The sequence below is a fragment of the Cynoglossus semilaevis genome, chromosome 2 (assembly GCF_000523025.1).
Source record: "Cynoglossus semilaevis isolate Cse_v1.0 chromosome 2, Cse_v1.0, whole genome shotgun sequence".
NCBI lineage: Eukaryota > Metazoa > Chordata > Actinopteri > Pleuronectiformes > Cynoglossidae > Cynoglossus > Cynoglossus semilaevis.
The window spans coordinates 7,805,849-7,830,600 of record NC_024308.1 but is presented as its reverse complement, the minus strand read 5'-3'; the positions used below and the strand labels follow the sequence as shown (position 1 = coordinate 7,830,600).

The following is a 24,752-nucleotide window of genomic DNA, read 5'->3' as shown; positions in this document are numbered from 1 at the left end:
AGTTCCTTCAGAAGTCACTAATGAGATCTGTGTGTGAGTCACGACACTGGTAGCCCACGCTTCCACCCCACACACTAAGTGTGTCCCAACACATTTTCCTGTAATCTGGTTATTTATTGAATGTAGAACAGGAAACGTCTTGGACATTAAACCTAGAGCACAGACTAATCTCACTGAGACCATCTGCTCCACCTCAGACCCCCGGTGTGACCCGCCTCTGGACGACTCACAAAACAACAACAGACCGAGCCAGAGCAGAGAACTGAGAACTGAGAACTGAGAACTGAGCTAGAAATGCACAAATTAAACTAATTATCAACAAAAAAGATAATAATAATAATGACATAATTAATTGTTGAAGAATTGGCTACTGATTTTGTGCCAGACTCTGAAGTACAGAAGCTAGTTTCTGATTTCAATTAAAAAAATCACCAAGGTCGCTGTCCATGGTGCTGAAAATCATGTTTCAAGATTTTCTCATATTAAGCTATGTTTTACTGAGAAAAAAAAGTTTTCAAATTTTCAATTTTCAAAATAAGACAATTCAATCTATTCCAAAAGCACTTTTCTGAAAGAAAAGACAATCTTTGAGGAACTGACAAATGTTTCTTTTAGAATTGACAATTTATATTCCACCAAAAGTCACAGCTCATTTATCTTTTGCTTTCACAGTCTTCCTGACCTTGGTCACAACCAATGAACAAATACAACGAGGATAAAAATGTAGTTTTATTTTTGTCCTCTGTGTTTATTTATCCTATTCAACTAGTGTACAAAATATAAAACGTGATAAAAGTGTTCCAAAAAGTGAAGTTTCGGGGGCTGACAATGACCTGCAGAAACTAAAGATAATTCCAAAGTTACTTTTATTACACTACTTTTCCTTTCAATATGAAATAGACTAACTTTTGCCCTGCAAATACTTCTAAGCCTTATATAATATTTTTCACAAAACTCTTTTTTAATATGTTGACCCAATATATTTGTGGATAACTGTTTGCATATAAAGTAGCAAACCTAATATCTTCACCTAAAAGTTTGGCAGATCCAGGCAGTTAAATTGTTCACCTGTAAAGAATTAACCACCTGAGGGAAATTCATAATTTGCTTTTCTGAACATTTTTAAATATGTTAAATACGAGGAAGTGGGTGAAAGAGACTAAGGGTCAAAGGTCAGCCCGCTCTCTATAACCGTTAAATTAGTAATATATATGCTAATATATTGCACCAATGCAATGCACTTCCTTGATTTATATTCTGTGAATTTATTTTCCATTTAATGAAATGTCAAAGGAAAGGTCAGTTTTGTTAAGATGGTCAAAGTGAAATTCTGTTTTTTTTCCTTTGGACAGTGTTTGGAATATTTTGTTTTCACTGAAAGGAAAACAAAAAGAACAAAGAGTTTCTGGTTTTAACCAAGCTAAAAAAAAAAATAGATTTGGACTTCCTAGCACATATACATGGCATATTCTGTCAAAGCTGTGGAAACACCAACGTCCGTGGGCCACAGCAGCTGTACAGACGTGTTGAGCTGCAGTACTCACCCTCAGGTCTGTACTGGGCAACAATGGTAACGTTCTGCCCTGCGTTCTTCAGAGCTGCAGCCGCCTGCTCATGAGTGGCACTGGACAGATCCACACCGTTCACCTGCACACAGACCAGGGCCAACGTCAGGTCACTGGTGTCATAAATGTTCAGTCAGACGAGAGTCCATAATTCACAGGTGCCTGTGCGTGTGAAGGCTCGCTCCATGTCAATATTCACATGCACGCGCACACATCACAGTCATACTCAGTCTGCAGGAAATGTCAAGGTCTGGAAACTTAATTATTTCTCCAGAAAATTGAAGCAATATTTCTTTCTGGGGCAGCGGGGGAGGTGGGTGAGGAGGAAAAGAGCTTTTTCTCACCTTTAACACACACACACATCACTGACCAGTCACTTGTCAGTTACAAGGGTAAGAAAACAATATCTTGTTTTGACAAGAGATAAAATGATTCTTTAAACTTTTCAGAATGCTTTTGAGAAGGCTAGCTCTAGCTAAAGTTAGCCATGTGGGGAAAAGCTTCAAACAAATTCTAAACATTTTTTTAAAGAAACAGCTAAAATATGAGCTAGGAAATGATTAGCATAGTCAAATTAAAAAGTATATATAAATATAGATAATAATAATACATTAAATAAAGTGAAGGGAACGCCTGAAAACCTGAGTCAAGACTTATATGAAAGCTAAATCAGCAGAATAGTCCAATGATAAACAATAGATATGAGGAGAAATTATTTTTTAAAAATACAAAAAACCCTATTAAAGTACAGTCATTTTGATTGGCTGATATTATTAGGTTTAAAAAACAACAAAACATAAACCATATCTCAACTGTGATGAATATTTTATAAAGAACATAAATCAAAAGAACAATATAGTGTAGACTGACAGAATGACTCCCCTGTCGATCCTGGACACTCTCTAAACCAATAACAGCAGACTGAGTTTTATTATAACAACGACACCATCGTGTGGATCAGGGTTTTAGCTCCTACCGACAGGAGGCGATCTCCTTTCCGGAGCTCCCCACAGAGGTCGGCCGGGCCGCCGGCTAGAATGAAAGAGATGAAGATTCCTTCTCCATCTTCTCCCCCAACAATGTTGAAGCCGAGGCCCGTTGACCCTCGCTGCAGCACGATCCGCCTTGGTTCTCTGGAGAAAACACACATACAAAAAAATGCTTACAGTGGACGCTGTAGTATTTCACACTTAGAGTTCACCATAAAAAACATTTCAATAATTTGTTAATTGAGGAAAAATTAATATGAAAAATAAAACACGAAGTATTAACAATTCAGTGTGAAAAAAAAATCCAAAACGTTCTCATAGCTGACCAGCAGATGTCAGTGTTGCACCGTCTGTTTTATTTCAACCATAGCGTCACTGTACTGTATTCATGAATGATTTGATTTTTAGTAAAATCTGTCATTGCAACAATCCGAGAACACACTAAGACATCAGCTTTAGACATTCGAGTCAACAAATGTCGATTTTTTTATGTAAAATTTTGAACATTTCTTAAAACAAGTAGATATTTTGGGATTGTAAAGCACACTGAGTTGTACTTGCAATGATATTATGGGTGTGTAAAATGAATAAAAATGAAAAATGAAAATGTAGTTTAAAAACATCAGCCACCAGAGGTCAGTTTTGGACTATTGAGTACATGTGTTGTCTGTTGTTATTTTGTGACCTAAGGAGAAGAGTATCATCCTCTTATTCCTACATCTGAGTACAGAATATGTTATTAGTATGCATAGAAAAAAAACTGACTGCAGACAATCCAAATCAGACAACAGCTTCACACGAGCCTTTACAGTCTAGACTGTTTCTCATTCAGCTCTTGTGATCTTGGATTAAACTACCCTGAAGCATTGAGGTCAACAGACACCGAATTGATGAAAACAGCAGCTCAATAAAACCAATGGAACACAGACAGGAATTCTAATAAGGATGGAGAAGAGCTGGATTCCTATACAGCCTCGACGGGCGGCGCACGACAGATGTGCTTTGTGTTTTGACAGTTAGTGAAATCTGCATTTTTCGATTTATTTGTCAAAAATAAATAAATAAAAAAGATCAGTAGAAAGGTGAGGAACAGACAGGAGCAGACGTCACCGTGACTGATCTACAGTCACTCCGTGACTTATCTGAATTCTTCCAGTCAGAGTGCATTCATTGGCCGAGAGGCTTGTGACGAAATGATTCGTATTCTGGTAACCACGGTGATGCCGGCTGAGTGACGAGGGCTGTGATAGGTCGTAATCCACCCATTAATATGGATTAAAGGCAGCAGAGTGGGACAGGAAATCTGCATGACTGAATGAGCGTGTGTGTGTGTGTGTGTGTGGCCTGGTTTGCACTGACTTTTGTGTTTTTCTGCCTGCTGCAGCGTCACACTCACACATGCACACAGCACCAGCAGCAGCACAACAGTACAATAGTTGTACCAGCAGCAGATCACGGCTACAGTAGCACCATGGTACTCTGAATTTTTTTGTAATTATTGTTTTTATTTTCTTGATATTTACATCAATAGTTGTGTCTATACCATGCATTTTTATGTTTATTATCCCGCATATGCATATTTTTTAATTTATTATCATCTTGTAGTTTTGTGAAACGACAGAGCGTCTGCTTCACTTTAAATTTCAAGCTCTGAAAAAAAAAATCTGAATATAGGAATAATTTAATGGTTACCAGAAATACTGCTGTTGATTGCAAGTTTTTTAGTTTTTTTTTTTATAGAAATACTTATAAAAATGAAATATTATTCAGGAGTGATACATTTGCATTAGGTCTTTAAAATTAAACTCAAAAACATCTATAAAAAGTTTAAATTTCACATATTTTAACATAATATGATAAAGGTTTCTTTATTTGTAGCTAAAGTCTACACACCTCTATGTTAGAAAACGTTTCTCACTGATTTTTCTTACCTGGTGAAGTCGTCATCCGCAGTCATCGTCCTGGGCAGAGGTGAGTATCTGGGCGTGGTCAGAGGGGCGGGGCTTACAGACTGACTGCCACTGTATGGGCTCACGTGGTTGTCTTGATGAGGGGAGCACGCTGTGGAGACGTTATTGTCAAATATAGGAAAAAAAATGAATACGATACGAGGACATTAGTGTCTGTACTCACAGTTAGTGACATCCGGTGGAGGGAAGCTGTCATTGATGAAAAGCGAGGTGTGTTTGGCCACATGCAGGTAAACAACGTCGGTGGTCGACTTCAGCACGGCCACGGCCTCCTCATGTGTTACCTCCTCCAAACAGGAGGCGTTGACCTGGACAGACAGGAACAGAGACGGTGTCAGCTGTGACCAAATCCACTGAATATAGTTTATTTGTTAAATATCGAAACGTTTTTTTTAGAACAGTTTTAGTCTTTGCTCTCTACTTAAAAAGGACAGAAAATGAAGAACACATTTTCCTCACCGCTACGAGTTTGTCTCCTATCTGCAGCCGTCCGTCTTTGTGCGCTGCCCCTCCTTCGATGAGTTTGGTCACGTAGATGCTGTTGTCGCCCGGGACGTGCTGGTTCCCGACTCCGCCTGCTATGCTGAAACCCAGACCTGGTTCAAACAAAAACACAATATGATAACATTTCATCCTTCGTGCAGTAGGTGGCGTGGTAATTCCCCACACTCGAAGCTGAAGTCTAGAGGTATTATTTTGCACTTCACCTTTTGGCCCTTTGACCAGCTTGATATCCACGATCCTCTCACTGAGGCTCCTCCTGCGTCGTATGCACAGTCGGACCAGACCTCCTGCATCTTTCAGTGCCTCCACTGCCGCGCTGTGGGTCACCTCCCTGACGTCCGTCTCATTGACACGGACTATGCAGTCATTCACCCTGAACGGCAGCAGGAAGGAAATGTTACCCCACTGGTATTAAACTCACAGGGTGCAAAAACAAGTCTGTCAATCGCTCTCAAACACACAACATGGCTGGTATATAAGTTTTAATTAAATCTGTTTTTATTGTATTTGAAATTCTGGAGGTCTGTGGACCTTAAAGCTCTGGGTCTGTTTTAGGAAACTCTTCATAACTAAAAAGCATTTCTTTAACCACGTGCTGATGGCAGGATATTCAATTTCAGAGTATTACAGTGATTAACCTGGAGCGCCTTCAGGGACGCTGCTGCCTGGACAAGGACAGAGAGGCAGAAACGACGAGTGACAGAAACACACCTGAGTCGTCCGTTCTGAGCTGCAGCTCCCCCAGGTATAATTTTGGTGATGAAGATGGAGGGGTCTTCTCCGATGTGTGGGTTATCAATCCCTCCTGCGATGCTGAAGCCCAGGCCAGAATTGCCCTGCACAGAAAGTCACATTTTTAAAACATTTATTTAACAAAATATATTGGTGGAACACAAAGGTCTGTAAATGACGCAGATTTGGTCTGTCTGTTATGTTATATTTAGTTCTTCATGGACTTAATCAAAGATCTAGAACCCTCCGCCTCTCACTCCGTCGTGTCCCATGATATCACTGCTAATCAGGCTGTAATGTGCTGCTGTGTTGCCTGGGCCTGTGTTTGCGTGTCGGTCCAGAGTGTCTTTAAAGCAGATCCAGTGAAGCAGACAGATCCAGGTCATAGGAGAATAGAGGAAGAGGAGGAGGAGGAGGAGAGGGACTGAGAGAGAGCCTCAGGGTGAGAGAAGAGAGGATGGAAGGACGGGGATACAGGTTTGGACCAGCAGTGGGACAAGGCCAGAAGAGGACAAGAGACAGAGAACGGAGAGAATGAAGATGAGACAGAGACAGAGTTTCTATGACCCAAACAGTCTCTGGTTCAAAGGTTTATTTCTGCTTTAAATTTAAGACATTGTGTTGGAAAAACATCAAAGTCAAAGTAATGCTAAATGTTACAGTGGTTCAGATTTGTACTTGACCTGACAAGACCAGATTTTTTTTATTTTGCCTGTAATTTCACTTATTGATAGTAATTAAAATGAGTGTTAAATTCAACCAAGAACAATAACGTGTTTGCTGGGTTTCTACAGTTTACAATTGTTTACAATGTTTACAATTTAGGGTCTGGATGCAAACATTTGTACATACAAGATAAAATGTATCATCACTTTTCTTTTTTACATTTTAACTAACTGTTTAAAGTGTGTTTACCAACACACAAAAAGTATATGTATAAATGATGTGTTTTCCGTAATAACCACTGAGAAAGTAGAGAGAATGGAGGTCAGTGTGGACAGATGGAGGTTCCCGCAGTGACAGGCTGATGTCACTGAGTTCATTAGGAGTGTTGGGAATGAATTAGCATGCGTGTAAATGGCGTGTTATTACAAGTTGTGTTTTTTTTTTACCCGTTCCAGTGTGATTTCCTCATATTCATAGTCTGCTTCTGTTCCATTGGCCTGGTGAAGAAAAACAAGTAAAAACAGTCAATAAATCAAATGTTTCATGTCCTGCTGACAATGATATTGTACAAAAAGACCTCCTGTTTTTATGGGATGTATTAAGACTTCATTTCACTAGTTTGAGTTCCATTTTTAACCACGCACTCATTGTGACAGACCCTTTTTTCAGTTTGTATCTTTCATTTTGGTGTAAACGGAGAAACAGTACCAACCACACTGAGTCACCGCGCTGCAGCGTTTCTGCTGTGCACACACACATGAATCACTGTGATGGTTTGAACGGCGGCGTCCGCTGATTAAACATTATGCAACAAACGTCAGGATAAAGGAGAAAAGTGAATTTTATGAATGACGCATGAAACCTACAGATTAGAACTGCAGAAGTGCACTTAGTGATGATGCATCTGTGATGTCACGCTCAGGATTAATCAGCTGCCTGTGACCGTATCATAAAAGATATTAATAACTACATTCGTTGACGAAATCTAAAAAAAATGGAGAAGGATTTCATTTGGTATTTTATAGACGTTTGTACTGGGAGAGAAGTGAGCATCTGTAGTGGACTGGCCTCCCACTGGTCTCCTGTAATCCCCTTAGCTGTAATCTGTGTTACAGTCAGATTAGATTAGATGTTGATTTTTTTCTGTTATATTGAACAATTTCCCATCAGCCCACTTCAATTGTCTTTTTAGCTGCCGTGTTTGTCCGTGTAAATATAAGTTAATAATTACTTATCGCTTTGTTATATTAATAAGTTACTACAACAGCAGTGTGAAAACAAAAGGTGCTACGTTTGAATGAGGTGTGACAGGAACTATATATAGTCGGTGCAGAAACAAATTATATAAGTGACATTTTTGGTGTTCCATATTTAAATCTGGATAAAACCTTGATGTATTTATCAATAATTTCTCTTTCAGACAGTGGATAAAGACAAGAGTTTCCTTTGAGGAGGTTTGAAAGGCTTCTTAACAGTGTTGAACTCTATTTCTATAACTATTTCCTGTATAAACTGTCAAATGCAGTGAATTAAAATCAGGAAAAAAGAAATTATATTGTAAATTGCAACTAAGACTCAAACCAAAAACTGTTTGATGTATTTATTAACCGACAAAATGTGTTTCTTGTTCTTCTTCTGTCTGCAAGTCATTTCTCTGGACCTGGACGACATATATTTATCAGCACTAAAAGTCATCGCATTACAGCAGAAGCCTATGGACACTGTGGTGGGTTTCAAACTCTGTCACATGACCAATGAACCTTTTACACAGTACATGATCAGGTATTCAGTTATACACAGGTGGTACTCACATAGGGAGGAGTATCGATGCTGTCTGCGTTGACCACCACCGGCGGAGGGTTGGCCTGAAAGAGAGACCAGAAGAATCGTGAAACTTCCCCCTTTTTTGTTCACCGACAGACGTTGGAAAGTGTGAAACCACGACTTACTCTTCTCAGGTTTTCGTACGGCATGTCGAAAACCTGTGCTACTACAGGAAGCCACCGCAGAGCTACGACATGCACCACATGACATACTGCACAGCCCGCGGACTACGGAGTACAACTGTACTACACTGCCAAGCACGCATTACAGAACTGAAGTAGCTGTGAGTACAACTGTACTACACTGCCAAGCATGCATTACAGAACTGAAGTAGCTTTACTGCAATATTGTCAGAATTTACTAAGACCAGATCAACAACGTCCTCAACCTTAGTGTCTAAGACGGTTCGTTATCTCTACGGAGCAACGGCTTCATTTCTTCTGTTTCTCTACAAAGACTGATTATCTTTTCACAAACTATTCATAACTAACCACAGCAGGTCAGACATTAGTGTCAAAGTCAACACACCGTACCACCTGTCTAACTAACTCCTGTCTCTCTTAGTAAATATTTGCTGCACACCAATTCAGTGCCTGCAGTTCCAAATTGAAACTGGACAGAATTAGGTTACAGACTTCTAATCAAGTCAGTCCACAAAGGGCAACCTGAAGCTCGGACTTGTGTTCCTCATCAAAAAAAATAAAAGAGTCCTCGAACCAACTGCATGAACAAAAATGAAACGGGAAAAGACGCTCGGGGTGGATTTCAGCAGAAATCAATGCACAACAGAGCAACAATGGCATCTATTGGTCTTCTCTAATCCTAACCTCTCTCTCTCTCCCTCATTTCTACTCCTTTATCTTCTCTCTCCAGCACCACATGTCCAGCTGTCCATCAGTCTGAATGACTGATGCTTTATCCAACACAGGAACAGAAAGAGGCAGAGGATCAGAGGGATTATGGCCATGATTGGGAAAGTCAAATCTGGCTGCTCAACAACAGCCGTAAGGAGCAGAGGTTACAAACCAAACGTACACAACCTTCACTGAAGCAGAGGCAAGAAAGAAGGAAAATGAATAAAACTAAACGTGAATACCTACGCAGGGATAGAGAAACTAGTGAGGAGAAAAGAGATACAGCAGCTGTGGGGACATCTTTGTTTCTGTGTGTTGTGTGCATGTGTGTGTGTGTGAAAGAGAGAGAGAGGGAGGGGGAGTGGAGCGAGTGATAAATCTGGCCAGTCAGTTTGTAATCCGTTAGAAAGCAGTGACAAACAGCTCAATTATGTAACAATTATGTTTGTGTTCTTGCATTTATATGTAATTGTTACATAATTGCTGTTACACTGGATGTGTTACTGCGCTGTTATGATCTGGTTAACATCAGCTGAGGAAGTGTACTACAGTACTATGGCAAATGCTTTCCACGCCATGGTTTGGCGATGGACACCAAGGTTTGCTGTGGACGACTGTAAGTCGTCTTTAATAACTGACCAAGTTACACCTAATGACAACTGACTGGGTTAAAACTAATTAAAAGCTTTTTTCTTCTCACTTTCTTTTGACCTTGCCTTCCTTACACATCAGTTCTGCACTTGGAACTTTTATCAAACAGAACCGCTGTTGAAGTCCAACTTCACAGCGTCCTCTCCACCTGTAGACACTACTTTTACTGTCACTCATTAACTCGTCTTCCAAATCTGCCACAAATCTCTATTTGAATAATGGGCTCGTTATATTTAACCTGGCTCTAATCAGATCAGCGGAGACGTGCTAATCATGCTAATTACTACCTGGTGCCTCTTTGCAGAGTCTATACAGCAGACGTACAGAGCAATAATGACCCAAGCAACAGCTAACAAACACCTGGCTGCTCTCTCCTCAGTTTATCTAGTGTCATTTATACAATACTCCAAGTCCAATTAGATGATTATGTAATTATACAGTTAAAAAGTTGCAAAATACTAAACGGGCCCTCTGGTCAAATGCTGAACCACCTTTTGACCCATGAGCCACATGAGAACAGCCACCCGGTCAGCCTACCTGTATATAATGAGCCTGGATTTGTGGGAAGTGGGTGAGCAGCAGATGTGGAGGAGCTGCCGTTGAATGTGCGGTCCACATGCATGTGTTATTGGGCCACGGCCTGACCCCAGCTTTGCCCTTGCCTTTACTCTTCGTGGGACTCTTTTTGACACTGTCCTTTAAATTAGGGAACTTTCCTTTAGAGCTCCTGTTGGTCAGTTTAGTTGGCAGGGTGTTCCAACCGTACCCATTCAGCCCAGGGCAAAGGGGGAGCTGGGCTGAGTGGAAAGGGTGGATGGACAGAGACTGGGAGGCGTGAGGAAGAAGAGGAGGATAGTGGTGCTGGTGCGGCTGAATTAAAAACTGGTGACTGGGTGGATGGAGCTGGGTTTGCTGCGGGTGATGTTGGTAGAGTTGATGTGTTGAAAGAGAGGAGAACAGGTGACAGGGTGAGGTCGAGGCGTGGGACTGCTGATGAAGATGCTGATGACTTGGGGACAGATGAAGTTGCTGGTGGCTCGATGAGTGGAGACGGTGACTGGGTGACGGTGGAGCCAGGTGGTATGTTGGCGAGGGTGGAGGTAACTGACGATTTGGAGATGCTGGTGCTATGTGATAGTAGCTCGGAGACGGCGAAGGGAGCAGGTGTTTTGGCGAATGATGATGGCACTTTGGCGAGGGCAGGGGCGAAGGTAGTAGTTGATTTGAAGTCTGTATTTGAAGTAAATTCTGGGTTTGTTTTGAATGAGGGATGTTCTTGCTGGATTTGGACTTCCCTTTTCCAGATTTGCTTTTAGTGGAGCCACTGCTGGGCTTCTTGGGGCTGCAGCAGAACTCATGGCTGTTAAAGTAAGTGGTCATAGCTGCGGACATTTAAAAGGTAATCCAGTTCTTAGTGCTGTATTTTCACCGAGACTGCGCTCCTGTCTCCTTAAGAGTGATAAAAAAGCACCTCCTCAGATTCATGAGTCCAAAATATGTAGGTCATGGCTCCAGAACCTTCCAGCCTTCTTAGGTTCAGCACAATGGCTTTTTATTCAATCCATTCTATTTAAGAAGGGTGAGTGAATGAAGACATTAGAAAACAATCCTCCCAGTCATCGTCAATCCACAACTAACTAAAACATTGACTGGTCCCAGAAGATAGTTTCCTCTTGAGGGCAACTCCTATCTTGCTTTCAGGAGCATGGAGATCGTCCAAAGTCTGAAGGTAATGGGAAACACTGTAGACCTGCGACCGAATGACCTCTGTTCCTGTCCTGTACAGTCCAGGGTAGTATATTTCCTTCTTATTCCATAACTGTAATTCCCTCCAGTCGTCAGTCATTCCAATTTCCTAGTATCCAGCTGTTTGGTTCAAAGTTGGAGGATAGATTTCCATGTCAATGATGCAGTTTGGTGTATTCGTCTCAGGCAAGATGTAGAGCTCATTATTGAGGTTTAAATGTTTTTATGAGGTTTTTTTTTTTTAATTTAATAAGAGATTAAAGTTCAGCAGTTCTCAATATCATAGTTATTTATAATTGTCTTGTCTCTTGCTTCATCCAGTCCTTCTGTAGGTTTAATCAAAAGACCAAATCTTTACGTTCCTCCTCAGCCTCTCTCATCTTTCTTTGCTGCCTCCATCTCATCACCCTCTGACCGCCCTCTCTGCAGCTCTCCCCTCTTTCCTACTCTCTCTTTCCCGGACCAACCAATTAGGGACTTCCCCTAGACTCCTGCACATGACAGCAACCAGGCATGACTAATCAATAGGCAAGCAGGGACAGCGATAGTGTGTGTTTGTGTGTGTATTCAGTGAACGGAGAGCTGTGATTGGTGGAGGCATGTCCCTTCTATAACCCTTCATCTTGTTCTTTCCAAAGCATTAAGGCAGGTCAGGTCAGCTCCAATACAGTCGATGAAACGCCTGTTACGAGTTACGGTGTGTGTCTGTGTGTTGTCCTACATTCTAGGAATAATACTGTAAGTGTTTTTTAGGTAATGATGGAGCTACTTATCTAGACAATATATCATATAGCTCTGAATAATCTGTGACATGCACACAAAGATGAGCCACATGCAGAGAAGAACAGTATGTGAAGGGGAGGGTGAGGGAAGTGCACAAAAACCACATAAAGATGCCAAGTGTGTTTCTGGGTATGTGTGTGTGTGCAAAGTGCTGCTAGCGCTCCAGGCTAACCACTCAGCCAGGAGAGTATGAGCAAGGAGAATAGGCTGTTAGTGTTCTACAGCCAAATGAAGCCAACACTAATACAGTGCTGGGGGGTGGAATGACTGCTGTGACATGAAAATGTAAGAAAAGGGAGAAAAGTAGCTTCTAGACATGAGGTAAAAAAAAAGAAGTAGTAGTAATAACAGCTGCCATGTACATAAAGCTGTTTGGAAGAGCTAAGAGTAGGGTTTAGGTCATTTAGAACGTGCAATTTTTTGCAAAAATGCCATCATGCCCTCAGGGTTCAAGCACATTTACGACGGACAATTTCTGTGTGTATATTAAAGTAAAGACAAAGATGTGATTCAATTCAATTATTCTTCTCCTTTTTCACTGCAACCTCCAGGGGTCACCAAAATTAATCATCTGCTCTATAGTAAACCTGCACACAATGTCTCATCAGCCGGTCCTGCACCACTTTTACATACTTTTCTGCCACTTCTTTTTTTTTCAAACAGAACTACAGTTCTTCACTAACCCTATCTCGTGCTTTAAGATTCAAAAATACATAGTGCAGCTTCTTCCAACTTTAATGGAATTCTTCTACCAGCAATACATTCTTTTCTAAGCAAAAAAACAAACTGCTGACCAATGATCAGAACTGCCTCACCCATCTGCCTTACAAACAGAAGGTTCTGTGTTCTGTGTAGGGACCACATAGCTAATAGCGCCTCCTACAGCAGCCTGTGTGGGTTGCAAAGACTGACACTGTGAATTCCCTCTATTGTGGGACCAATAAGGAACTTCAATTTTAATTTGCTTATTCCAGTAAAATGGTTTTCCTAACTGTTTATGTTCTGTGTCAGACCTGACTGAAATTCCAGCGTTCAACACCCTCGCTTATTGAGCCTCCATCCTTTTCCCCTCAGTCCAATTAGTGTAATAGACATATTAATTATAGTCAAGTGCTCATGCACACATTACTCTCAGACCAGACTAAGTGGTTAAGTTGGCTTAAAAAAAAATCAGTATATTGAATTGATTTTTTTTTAACCAAAAGTAAAACTATTGAATTCATGCCAATGGTTTTTCATTAGGAGAAAAACACTTCCCTAATAGATTTTTTCCCATCAAGATCATTTTTACTTCCTTCAAGGTCCAGTATATATTTGTGCAAACTCAGCAACCTTGTCAATACTTCTTAGCTTTGCTTCATTTGTCAATGTGAAGAAACCACGGATTGTTTGAAATAGCTGACCTCAGAAAGGTCAACCAAAGGTCAAAGGTTAACTACCAGACAACTACTACTGTAATACTAGTCTAGAGAGACCAGGTTGTAATATTGAGTCTCACCAGCAGAGGGGCTCAGCGTCCCCCTCAGAGAGGGTAATGATGGAAGACAGAAAAAAACAGCCTGAACAGGATGATAACAGCAATTACCCCTCATTATATGTGAGCTGATCGTCGCAGTTTTACATACAGTATATCTACAGCATTGTATGTTCAAACCATGCAAGAATCTGTTGCTGTGTAGAGTCTGGTTGAATCTTGGCTACATTTCCATTTCCAATAATAATAATTAATCTGTTTTTTTTCCCCATATTTCCATAATTGTATTTCCAACCTCCTCACCATCATTCACATCCTGTGTCCTTGTTTACAGATACTGAACATAAATGCTAGCTGGAAACAACTGTATCAATTAGTCATCCACAACACAGAAACGTCATGGATGACTTCCAAATCCCGTAATACAAAAAAAGACCATTTGAAAGGACATGCACCAATCTTACTAACCTAATTAACGAGGATTACTGCCAGTGTCGAGGGTAGGAAGTTTATTCAATGTTCCAAAAAGGAGACAAAGTGATAAAACAGAGTCTATTTTAAGTCAGGACACTGTATTCAGATGATGTAAGAGTGATCTGTCGTGTGACATACTGCAGCGCAGGAATCTGAACCAAAATATCCGCACGACTCACAATGCCTTTAGATCCATTTTCCCCGGAGGCTTCAAAGTCCAAATAAGTAGTAATGGGCCTGGAACAGAGTATTGTACTCACTCATAGCTAATATTTCTGCTGTAATAGATCAACACACTTCCTATTAGAGCTATGGGCTCACGTCTGCCACATGGAGGTTTGCCATTCATCCTCTGCCATTTAGCCTCTATTATAGGCGTCCGTCAGCATTGAGCCTCCACTAATGACTCAACTGAAAACCTGCTTTCAGAGTCTTGAGGAGGTTTGGCAGAGACTGAGGTTCTATCACCACTGCTGCAGCACAAAGTGATTAGAAACCGGCAAACCTCAAGCACTGCATTATTTAACTATAAAAGTACATTAGTTGCAAAGTATTCTATTTTTTCCTCAGTACTTATTGAATGGGAGTAGTGCTTTGGCCCAGAGGCAATGTCTCTGTCATTGGTGTGGAACCCCAGGGTTCACCTCATGGGCAAGATCAAACCCTGTAACCCCAGTTGGCGCCTTCCAGTGGACTCACCACCCGCAGGAAGGTTCACGGGGGGATTGTGCGGTGCAGTGTGATTTGGGTGATGGAGACTGCCGCCCCTGTGACCCGGTAACGGTTAAGCAGATGAAAATGGATGGATGGATGGACTTATTGAATGGCAGTAATGAACAGATCAGCCTGGGATCCACCGCACTCAGAATCAGAAATCGTGATGTCGTCAGCCTGATCTCTTTTTACCCACCCCCCCTTGATGTCTTCAGGTTTTTTTGCCCCTCTGCCCCACCCTTCTGCACACCTGCTTTCATCAGCCCTGTAGTCACCTGAGCTCTCCTATCCCTACACCTCTTTCTATAATCAGCCTTTCATCATAAACACCAGGTTGCTTCCTTTGTTCCCTGACAGATCATGTTTCCTTGTGATTCTCTCTGTATCTCCTGCAGGTGTTTCAAATATATACTGTATTTATCTGCTACTCTGCCAGTCCAGTCCGTCCAGTTCTAGTTATGCTTTCACACCTAATGGATAGAAGTCCTCCTTATTTTTTACTGTAAAGTCCAAAAGTCCCAATAATAAAAGTGATGATCTAGTACAAAACACATATCTACCATGTATTTAGAGGTTGATACATTCAAAACATTTTGTATTTAATCCAATTTTTCTAAATTATTATGAATAAATGATCCTCCTTTTACAAATGGTTCGATTCAAAATTGAAATGTAAAATATGCTGTTTATTCACATAAAAACAGCAACAACATCTTCTTTTACTGACGGAAAAACACAGCATCTGAGGTACAAGTGCCCTCTGCTGGACCATGTTGTAACTATTTTGTACAGTTTGAAGTGGCGGCTGGAACAGTCATCCAGCCGTGGCAAGAACATGCACCAGTTATTGAGCCACTCACTGCAGCACATCTGAAGCTGGAGAGTATACACTGTATACACTACTTATACAGTAAATGGGGTGGAGCGAGAGGGCAGCAATACCCGGAATACTTTTAAAAGCAAGTTACAAACCGTACTGCCAGAATGGTTATGATTAAGGCTGCTGTGTGTGTGTGTGTTTGCACCTCCCATACTTGCAGACCATAAACTCATGCACTTACTGCTGTATGTGCATTCGAACATGCATTGCATGACTGACTGTTCAGTCAAACGTCCCAGCAAAAAGGATTCATAACATTAATAATAATGAATTTCCACATGAATCTACAAAAACACAGACAGACAGATGCTCTGCCTGTTGATCAGCAGCGTCACCATGACAGCAGCTGATGTCACCCACAGTGATGGGCACACACCATAGGCGAAGCTCATCGGTTACCATGGACAACTGTAATCCAGTTGTAAACACACGCGCCCCCCCCCCCTTCCCCACCACCACCTTCATCGCCCAGTATTAGCACCACTTGTATATGCCCAGAATGTAAAAAAAAAACGGCCACCACCGCAGAAGAAATGTTGAAGTTCACACATATGATGAACACGTGAGTCATGTTGCTGTCAGGGTTTCAAACGTGTCTGAACACGCACAGGTTTCCATGTTGTGGCTTTGATCCTTCAGTTCTCTTCAATATTTACTCTAATGTGATAGGAGCACAGCGCCGACCACGGTACGACTGTAATCTGATCTGATTGTGTATTAAATAAAGAAACAACACCACACAAATCCTTTCTTCCCTCTGAGTGCTGTGAAGATCCGTTTCTCCGAGGCGGTGATGTAAAGTCTCTGAGTGAGCACAAACTGTGGGAGGCAGAAAATTCACAGCTACGGTGTGAAAACACAAAAATGCAACTATTAATTTGGTTCCTCTGTTCCACCGAGTGCCCACTCAGCAACAGATGATCTTTAGAGGTTCAGCACCAGAGTCCGTGAACAGGCTTCACTGTGTATATGAGCCAGGAGAGTTTGGGCAAAGAAAGGGTTTTTTTTTTTTTCTCTGCACTTCAATAACACCAAACAATAATACAAACAGATAAAAGAGAAGAGCGAGGAAACCAGATCATTCCCTGTTTGTACATTAATATCCCTGGAGGCACAGGGAAAGTGGAAAGTTTCCTTGAGCAGCAGGAGAATAATGAGCCACTCTCTACGAGAGAGGTGTGTCTGGAGGGTGTTGGGGGAGGAGGGGGTTTACTCCTCTGTACAAATGCACTTTGCAGTAAGACCCAAGAGAGTTAATGATTTGTGTTAGGGTAAGGGTTTTGTAAAGGCCTTTTTTTTTCTTTTCCATTAGATGTATGATGATGACGCCATGATATTTAACTGGACTTTAAACCTGTTCCAGATAATAGCGACACCAACACATGGACAAATAGAATTACACTCTTAAATTTTAATAGGGAAGGAAAATCAATCACTTCTGGCTGTTACCCTATCAGGGGTGGCAACAGGGGCAGATGTCATGTAGCTTTGGCACCGTGGGGTTTTGGGTTTGGAGATTAGACGTCGGACGCCCTTCCTGACACAACACAATGTGGAATTTGACACCGTGTGGATTTGAACCTTGGCATGACATGTAACTACATCACAATGGTCACCATTCTATATGCCGTGCTAATCAACCAATCACCATTAACTGCAAAACCCATTTCGAGAAAACCTCATCATTCATTCATTTTGTTATAGTGCAAATAAAATACATTTTGAAATATAGGAATGTAGTTATTTTAAGTCTAAGTCCAGTATTTAAAAAAATATTAATTTAACATTGAGAGCTAAAAAACATGGACACAAAGTACTGTTATTGTCTTTGTGTCCTTCACTGATACTTGACTGGTTTCTGCACGTTCTTATTAAATATCATTTGTCGGTGTAAAAATATCTCCCTCATCTTTGATACATTTTAAATATACTGCACGTTCTTATTAAATATCATTTGTTCAGTGTTCAGTTCAAGTGAATGACCAAACTACACTTTTATGCTTTTATGTTGTTTACAGGACGTTGTCTGAAGTACAGGGCTTAGAAAGACTAAATGACTGACGGATATCCGTTTAACCAAGTTCTCAGCTGACTCCATTGACTCTCTTTATTGGATTATACATAATTATCAGAAGGATAACACACACGATATAGTTCTGACTAACAGGCTACTGTATTACATATCTCTCACGATCCTAATCAATCACTCGTTTTCTCCTCCAGTGTCTCTGTCCATCTCTCTCGTTCTCTTCGTCCTCCTCTCTACTGTTCTGTCCATCCCTCTCTACCTCCATTTCCTGTGACCACTAAACACCTCTTTAAGGCTTTTAGTGATCTTTGTAAAGAGCCAGGACGACTTTCATACCTCTGCTGTACCACTCATCAATAATACATACCTAGATCAGAATGAAGGCCATAGGGGCTAAGTTAGAGGAGGAGGAGGAGGAGGAGGAGGTGGAGGTGGTGGTGTGTAGACCTTATTGTACAGATTCCCACTGTATTTATGCATTGTTAACATTTCTGATCCAGCGACTGAACGTGTTTTAGCTGCAATCTTAGATTTCATTCAAGAAAATGTCTCTTTTCCTCTAAACACAGTTACCTTTCTACATTTGTCAGAGTTTTGCTGGTAGCTACAGCACGGTGCACATCAACAAGTGACAGTGACATATTCAGCTAAGCCACACAGCTGCCAGACATCCTCAGGTCTGTCCTGGGGCAGAACAGTCAAAGTTGAAACTTTCCTTCACACTACGTGTACGTTAGGAATTGACAATGTGATAAACCACAGGGAAGCTGAGGATTAATCACAATTGTGCATGATTGGAATGAGGCAGAATTTATTGTGATTTATATGTTCCTTACTTGCTTTGTTTTTCATGACTAATCCAAATGATGGGATTATTAATAAGGGAAAATGTCAAGAAACATATGCAAACCTATAACTTTAGTGTCACAGTGTTGGTCATTACTGTGCACCATGACAGTGGACTGTAAAACCTGTCGAGGGCTGCTTTCAAAACTTAGTGGAAGCCATTGTCCTCAACAATATTAATTGGTCTACAGGCCTTTGCAATTTATTTGACAATAGTGTCAGCTTGTCAGCTTCAACCCGTGCTTGGTGACGCTGGTATGACGCTGGTCTGACGCAAACCAGACCTGTCAAATAACACGCCAGACATTGAGATGGTATTTCAAGCTAAAGGTGCCTCGTTGGAACGAAAAAAGATCATTTTTGTTAAAAAAAAAAAAGATAATTTTTACAGACCAAGTGAAGTCCTTGCAGCTGGAGATTCAGTGCTCTACCCCACAGTAGACACAGTGTGGGCCTCAAAACATCAACACTTTGTGTAGACAGTGGCCTGTATGATCACTGCGGGCAGGTCTGGTCAGGGGGTGTGTACCTTTTCCATGGATTGAGCTGTGTTTCAGCAGACAACTGTATAAGTGCTGTAGGGCTGAGTAATGTGAGTGGCGCCCCATTCATCACGATCAATAATGCAGGTTTGCATCCAGCAGAGACATCACTCCATTTGTCATTTGCAGCAGTCTGAGAAGTATGTGGTCACTGGGACATGCGTCACAGAACGTTCTGCCTTCATTAACCTACACAGGCCATGAGGTTATAGGTTCAAATACAATTACCATAAAATGTCTGCAGAAATCAAAGGGCAGACGATTATTTTTGTTAATAGCATCAAAGGAGAAGTAAGTGCTAAAATAAGTCATAGGTTTTTTTTTCCATTGTGAGCGTAATCGTTGCCAAGGCTTTGACCTGAGGCCTAAGGCATTAATTAAGCTATAACTAATGAAATAATGTCACAAATCTGGACCATTTCCTCTCACCCGAAAGAGTAAATGTTTATTTTTAATAGGGTTGGCTCAATCTGATACTCAGGATTGGTATCGGTCCGATATTGGTAAAAAAAAAAAAAAAACAGGAACACTATCACCTCTACAACGGCAGCCCACTGCATGCTAGAGTTAAAAAGAAGGTATCAGATTGATATCAGTATCAGCAGATACTCCAAGTTGCAGTACCGGTATCGGACATAAAAAGGTTGTACAGAGCCATCCCTAGTTTTTAATCCCATGGACAATGTAAAATAAATTGTGTTATTAATGTGTTATTAAATTGTATTTCAATGACTACCAAGAGTAAAGCCTACTACAGCTCCTTTAATTTTTGAGAAGAGAAACTTAAGATGTATTTTGCAAATTTTCATTTGCAGTTTCTGTGAACACGGAGTATTTATGGAGGAAGCTTATGGACGTCTTGCTCGGTGCCTAAAATAACTTTTGGCCACTTACTGCCCACAGAGTCTGTGCCGTGTGTTCACAAAAGAAGAGATCTACATTCACATCCTCAAAGTAAATAGCAGTACCTTCCTAGTGGCTCGTTAATGGGCCCTTGGTGGGCTGCTGAATCACTGCCGTATTTGAATATGCAGCTGCTGTGACTGAACATATGCTAGTAGACCGCCACCTGTGTTTTCTCATGACTTCTGCAAACTCCCAACTATGTTCTAGCATCCAGGCACCCACAGATGAAGAGGTATGGATGTTGTGGTTTAAGGTAAGCACCCAGACAAACACGTATTGATTTACATAAACTCCAAGTCATACTGTCGTTGCTGTATATACTCCTTCCTCCCAGACGGTGGAGGGTTAGATTATGATTAACGTTGATGTAAAGCCAATCTTCTTGGCTTTGGCAACGGCTCTGCACAGCTCATATTTTCAAAGGAACAGTGTGACAGAGGGGGGCAATACAGAGCTAAGGGTATTACTAAAGTCTTATACATTTATCATATCAACAAAGTGAAAGGATAAAAATACATTATGGAGGTTCAGAATCTCAACAGGAGCAACACAATGCTGGATTTGGGGTGATTTTTATTTTCTGAGACTCTCTGTTTGACATCTGCCCTGCACTATATTTGGAGTTACACTGCTTTACTTCCTCAGAAAACTTTATGATAGCGAGTATAGTTTATTACCGATAGGATTTATACGGGCCGGCTTTATGCTTGAAAGGCAGTTTATCAGTGGGCAACCTTTGCTGACGTTTTACGTTCTGGGGGAAATTAGCTTTTCTCCCAGATGAGGTGTTAAAGGAATGAAAGCAAATTGGATTCACAATTCCTGCAGTGTTTACAAGATAAATATTTACATTTTAAACACAAAAAAAGCAATATTTGGATAAACACAACTGCTTGATTTTTTTTTGTAAATCAACAAATGTAGGTTAAATAAAAGAGCCAACTGTTTCATGCTGAAAATATCACTGCAAGTATAGTGCAGTTGATTTTTTCTTTACAAGTGTACTTTAAATCCTGCACTCTTCAAGCCATGTATAAAATGAAGAGTGTGATAACTTTTACAGTTGGTATCTGATTTATTCTGGAGACTTCTACATGCAGGAGCTTATTCCTTACAGAGATCAACAAGAGGTGAATACCTGGTTGTGATATGTGGATTTTTGCCCTAGCCTTAACCCCCATATTGAGACCATGTATATACTTTGATCCATGATATATGTATATCATTGTAGTCATACTGTATCCTTGTTTCATAGCTGGCACTTTGTGTTTTGCCAACCATAGTCACGATATGGAACCTTCCAGGTTTGCAACCATGTAAATATTTACTTTTCTGGTATCAATTCTCCTCAGAAAAGTTTAGGCAAATAAAAGGCGATTTTTTTCATCATATGGAATTGCATGTAGTCACAAACAGAAAAGCACTGGACTACTTCACACCACTACATTTAGAAGACCATGTTTTACATTGATAGTGTTGTTGCACAGTACTGGTAAGGATATTTTGGGCATAGGTTGTAATGTATGTTATTAATGCATATCACCCTGGCATCATATGAAAACAAGTGTTATGTGTTTGACATGTAACACAACTCTCTCTGCACTGGTCTGACTTTTTGCCCCTAATGACAGTTTTCCATGACTCAAAGTGGCAGCATCAACAACACCAGCCTCAAGGAAACACATGTAAGCCGTGGTGTAACTCCAGATTTATCCTGTGTAGGTTTAAAAACACAAAGCTTTGAACTCTGCTACAGCAAGTCAAACAACCCACATGTCACGATTTTTAGGAGGAGCTCCCAAACCACGTTGCATATAAGCATGCGTGGATTACCTAATGCTCAGTGTGTCACTGAAGGAATAATGTGACCACAATGCGACAGTGACACACGAGTTAGTCACACATTTTTCTTTCTTTTTTTTTTTTTCTCCTTGGTAAGATGTTGATCTCAGTCTCATCTAAAGCAGCTTCCACTGAAACTGCTCAACTAAGTGATGGTTTTACCATGGCAACACACCCGCTTTCTGGATCTGGTACAATTTGCCGGAGCTTATTACCATGACAACGTTATCAAAACCACAGTCCAAATGATGCTTCAACTTCAACTGCCTCCTTCTGCTTCATCCTGACTGCCACCAAGCTTTGGCTAAGAAAGTGAAACTAGAGAGTGTTTGCTAATGTAATCACCAGCCCCCGTGTGTGTGTGCGCACACACACACACACACACACACGTATACACACACATAAACAAAAAAAAAGGAGTTAAGTTACACGATTCCCACCCTGATCGCCAGTCAACCCTCCAGCTTAAAACACACAGAGAGCTACACATACCGACGAACACACACACACACACCCGTACACACACAGTGAGACGTCTTTTACCTGGCTGGCATTGATACAGTCAGTGAAGGCACTCCTCCTGGAGAAGAACATGAGTAGCTGCTGCCAGCGAGAGGAGGACGTGGAGGGTGAGGAGGAGGCAGGAGAGGAGTTGGAGGGGGAGGATGTGTGAGGAGGTGCCAACTCCTCAGAGGAGCCCCGTTTGGGCCCTACCTTTTGCTTGACTCCCAGCCCCGTCCCCTGACCCCCGCCCACCCTGGCACTGCGGGGGTAGAGGGTGTTGTTTCCAAAAATGTAGTTCATGGTCTCTGCTCCTCCTTCAGTCCAAACAAGGTAGAGCTCACGTCGTGGAGCTCCTCCACTGCTGCCTCATCTTCACTTTCTCTCCTCTGTCCACTTCCCTCCCTCTTCCCCCGTCTGTTGTTGCCGCTTGTAGTCAAATATACACACACCAACTCTTCCCACCTTTTCAACTTGGCCTGAAAGCTACGTCGCTCTTTTATGCATTTTCCATTTCTTCCCTTATCGTTAGTCTAGTCTTCAAAAAAAGTCTTTTTCTCCTTCTCCCTCAAGAGATCTGCTGTCAGTTCAAGGAACGGTGAGCGGTTGAGTGGGAGGAGCTAACGGAGTAAAAGTCATCCCAGAGTTGAAACCTCACTTTCTGTCAGAACATTTGTCCACATGTCAGTCCATTCCCCTTGCTGTCCTTGTTCCCCCTCTTGTCCAAAACCCAGTCCCCTTTTCTAACCAGGAAAAATGAACAGCATCCTCATCTGAGCCAAGTCCAAAATCTCTTCCTCCTCCTCTTCGCTCCAACTCCTTTCTCTGCCGTCTTCAGAGAGAGTACAGAGTGAGAGGGAGCGTGGGCCAGGCAGCGGCAGGATATGAGGATTGATTATTTAAAGGATCCTTTCTCTGCCGTCTTCAGTCCTCCAATCCACCTCCTCCTCCTCCTCCTCCTCCCTGCCTCCCTTTACCCTGAGTCCTTCCAGAAGACCAGTCAATCTCCCCTCTGTCACTGTGTCCACTCCCATTAAATATGAAAGGAAGACGGGACAGGGCAGGTGGACAGATGAAAGGGGGGAGTAAGAAGGATGCGGGGAGGACGGAGCGTCTGAAGTAGGTGGATGATTGGAAGAATCATTCAGCAACTCTTCCTCCTCCTCCCCTCCCTCGTACATCTATGATGTAGCTTCAAGTCTCACTCTCTTTTTGTCTCTCTCTGTCCCTCTCTCACCCCTTCTCTCCCTCAGTGCATTATTCAGCCTCTCTTTTTCTACCTACCTCCACCCACTCTCTTACTCTTTCTTTCTCTCGTCTTTGTCTCTGTACATCTCTCCCCTTTATTGAAGCTGCAACTCGATGCCTCTGTCTCCCTGTCTCTCACACACACATGCACGATCAAATGTTAGACACGCCCCCATTTTTTGGCAGCCAATGACCTAGGAGAGCGCCATTCCTACAGCATATACACATACACACCCACATGCATTCACACACACACACACACACACACACACAATCATATGCAATAATGCCTGTTGAATGTGGATCCAGAACATGAGGCACAAAGAAGCTGAATGTCACGGAAGCTGTGGATGGACAGATAACAAGATGATGATAATTGTGCATGTGTGTGTGTGTGTAATGGCTTTGCATAAGCACACAGTTGTGTGTCAGAAAAAAAAGAGTGAAACAAGAGAAGCTTTTCCGCAGATAACCGTAATTCACACTGCAACAATGGGCATGCTTTTAACGTTTAAGTGTCAGAACACACACACACACACACAGTACATGCATTTGTTCATTAGCTTGTGTGTATAAGTTGTGTGCTTGTGTTCTTTTGTGAGTGTGTGTGTGTGTGTGTAAAAAGCGTTCTTTCTCCCGGCTGCCTACAGACACTGCAGCACCCAGCTCTCCCACACACTTTCACTCATTCTTATGCAAACACACACCACACACACACAAACACACACACACAAACTTACATGAGGGAGAGAAAATAATAATGCAAAGATCCACATGCTTGCTTGGATTAGCTTTAATGTCTGGGGCCAAAGGCAGCAGAAGTCAGTGAGCAGCCAGGCTGGTGGCTGCGTGGTTACAGCACCTGCAGGTTACAGACGCTGTCACTGCCCGGGCAACACAATAAAACTGAATCATTTCCAACAGATTCACGGCCACCTGAGGTGATTTAGCCGCCCTAACCTCCCGGAGGATTAGCCACAGGTGCAGAAGGAGCCCTGTCACAGCGTCTCCA

General features: G+C 41.7%; 1 protein-coding gene across 5 annotated transcripts in view; it reads right to left on the bottom strand.

Moving 5' to 3' along the window:
* The window catches only part of LOC103396276 (discs large homolog 1-like protein), a 64,433-nt gene that overhangs the window by 15,302 nt on the left and 24,379 nt on the right, over positions 1 to 24,752 (bottom strand). For 4 of the 5 annotated variants that reach the window (XM_008334301.3, XM_025052710.1, XM_017030892.2 and 1 more), the window contains 9 exons: positions 8,238 to 8,291; positions 6,873 to 6,923; positions 5,740 to 5,864; positions 5,232 to 5,401; positions 4,984 to 5,120; positions 4,688 to 4,832; positions 4,486 to 4,615; positions 2,542 to 2,698; positions 1,545 to 1,647 (listed from right to left, as the gene is read on the bottom strand). In XM_008334301.3, the coding sequence (XP_008332523.1) occupies positions 1,545 to 1,647; positions 2,542 to 2,698; positions 4,486 to 4,615; positions 4,688 to 4,832; positions 4,984 to 5,120; positions 5,232 to 5,401; positions 5,740 to 5,864; positions 6,873 to 6,923; positions 8,238 to 8,291 (1,072 nt within the window). Of the gene's footprint in view, positions 1 to 1,544; positions 1,648 to 2,541; positions 2,699 to 4,485; positions 4,616 to 4,687; positions 4,833 to 4,983; positions 5,121 to 5,231; positions 5,402 to 5,739; positions 5,865 to 6,872; positions 6,924 to 8,237; positions 8,292 to 22,534; positions 23,394 to 24,752 lie in introns of those variants that run through there. The other variant, XM_017030907.2, reaches the window with a different exon arrangement.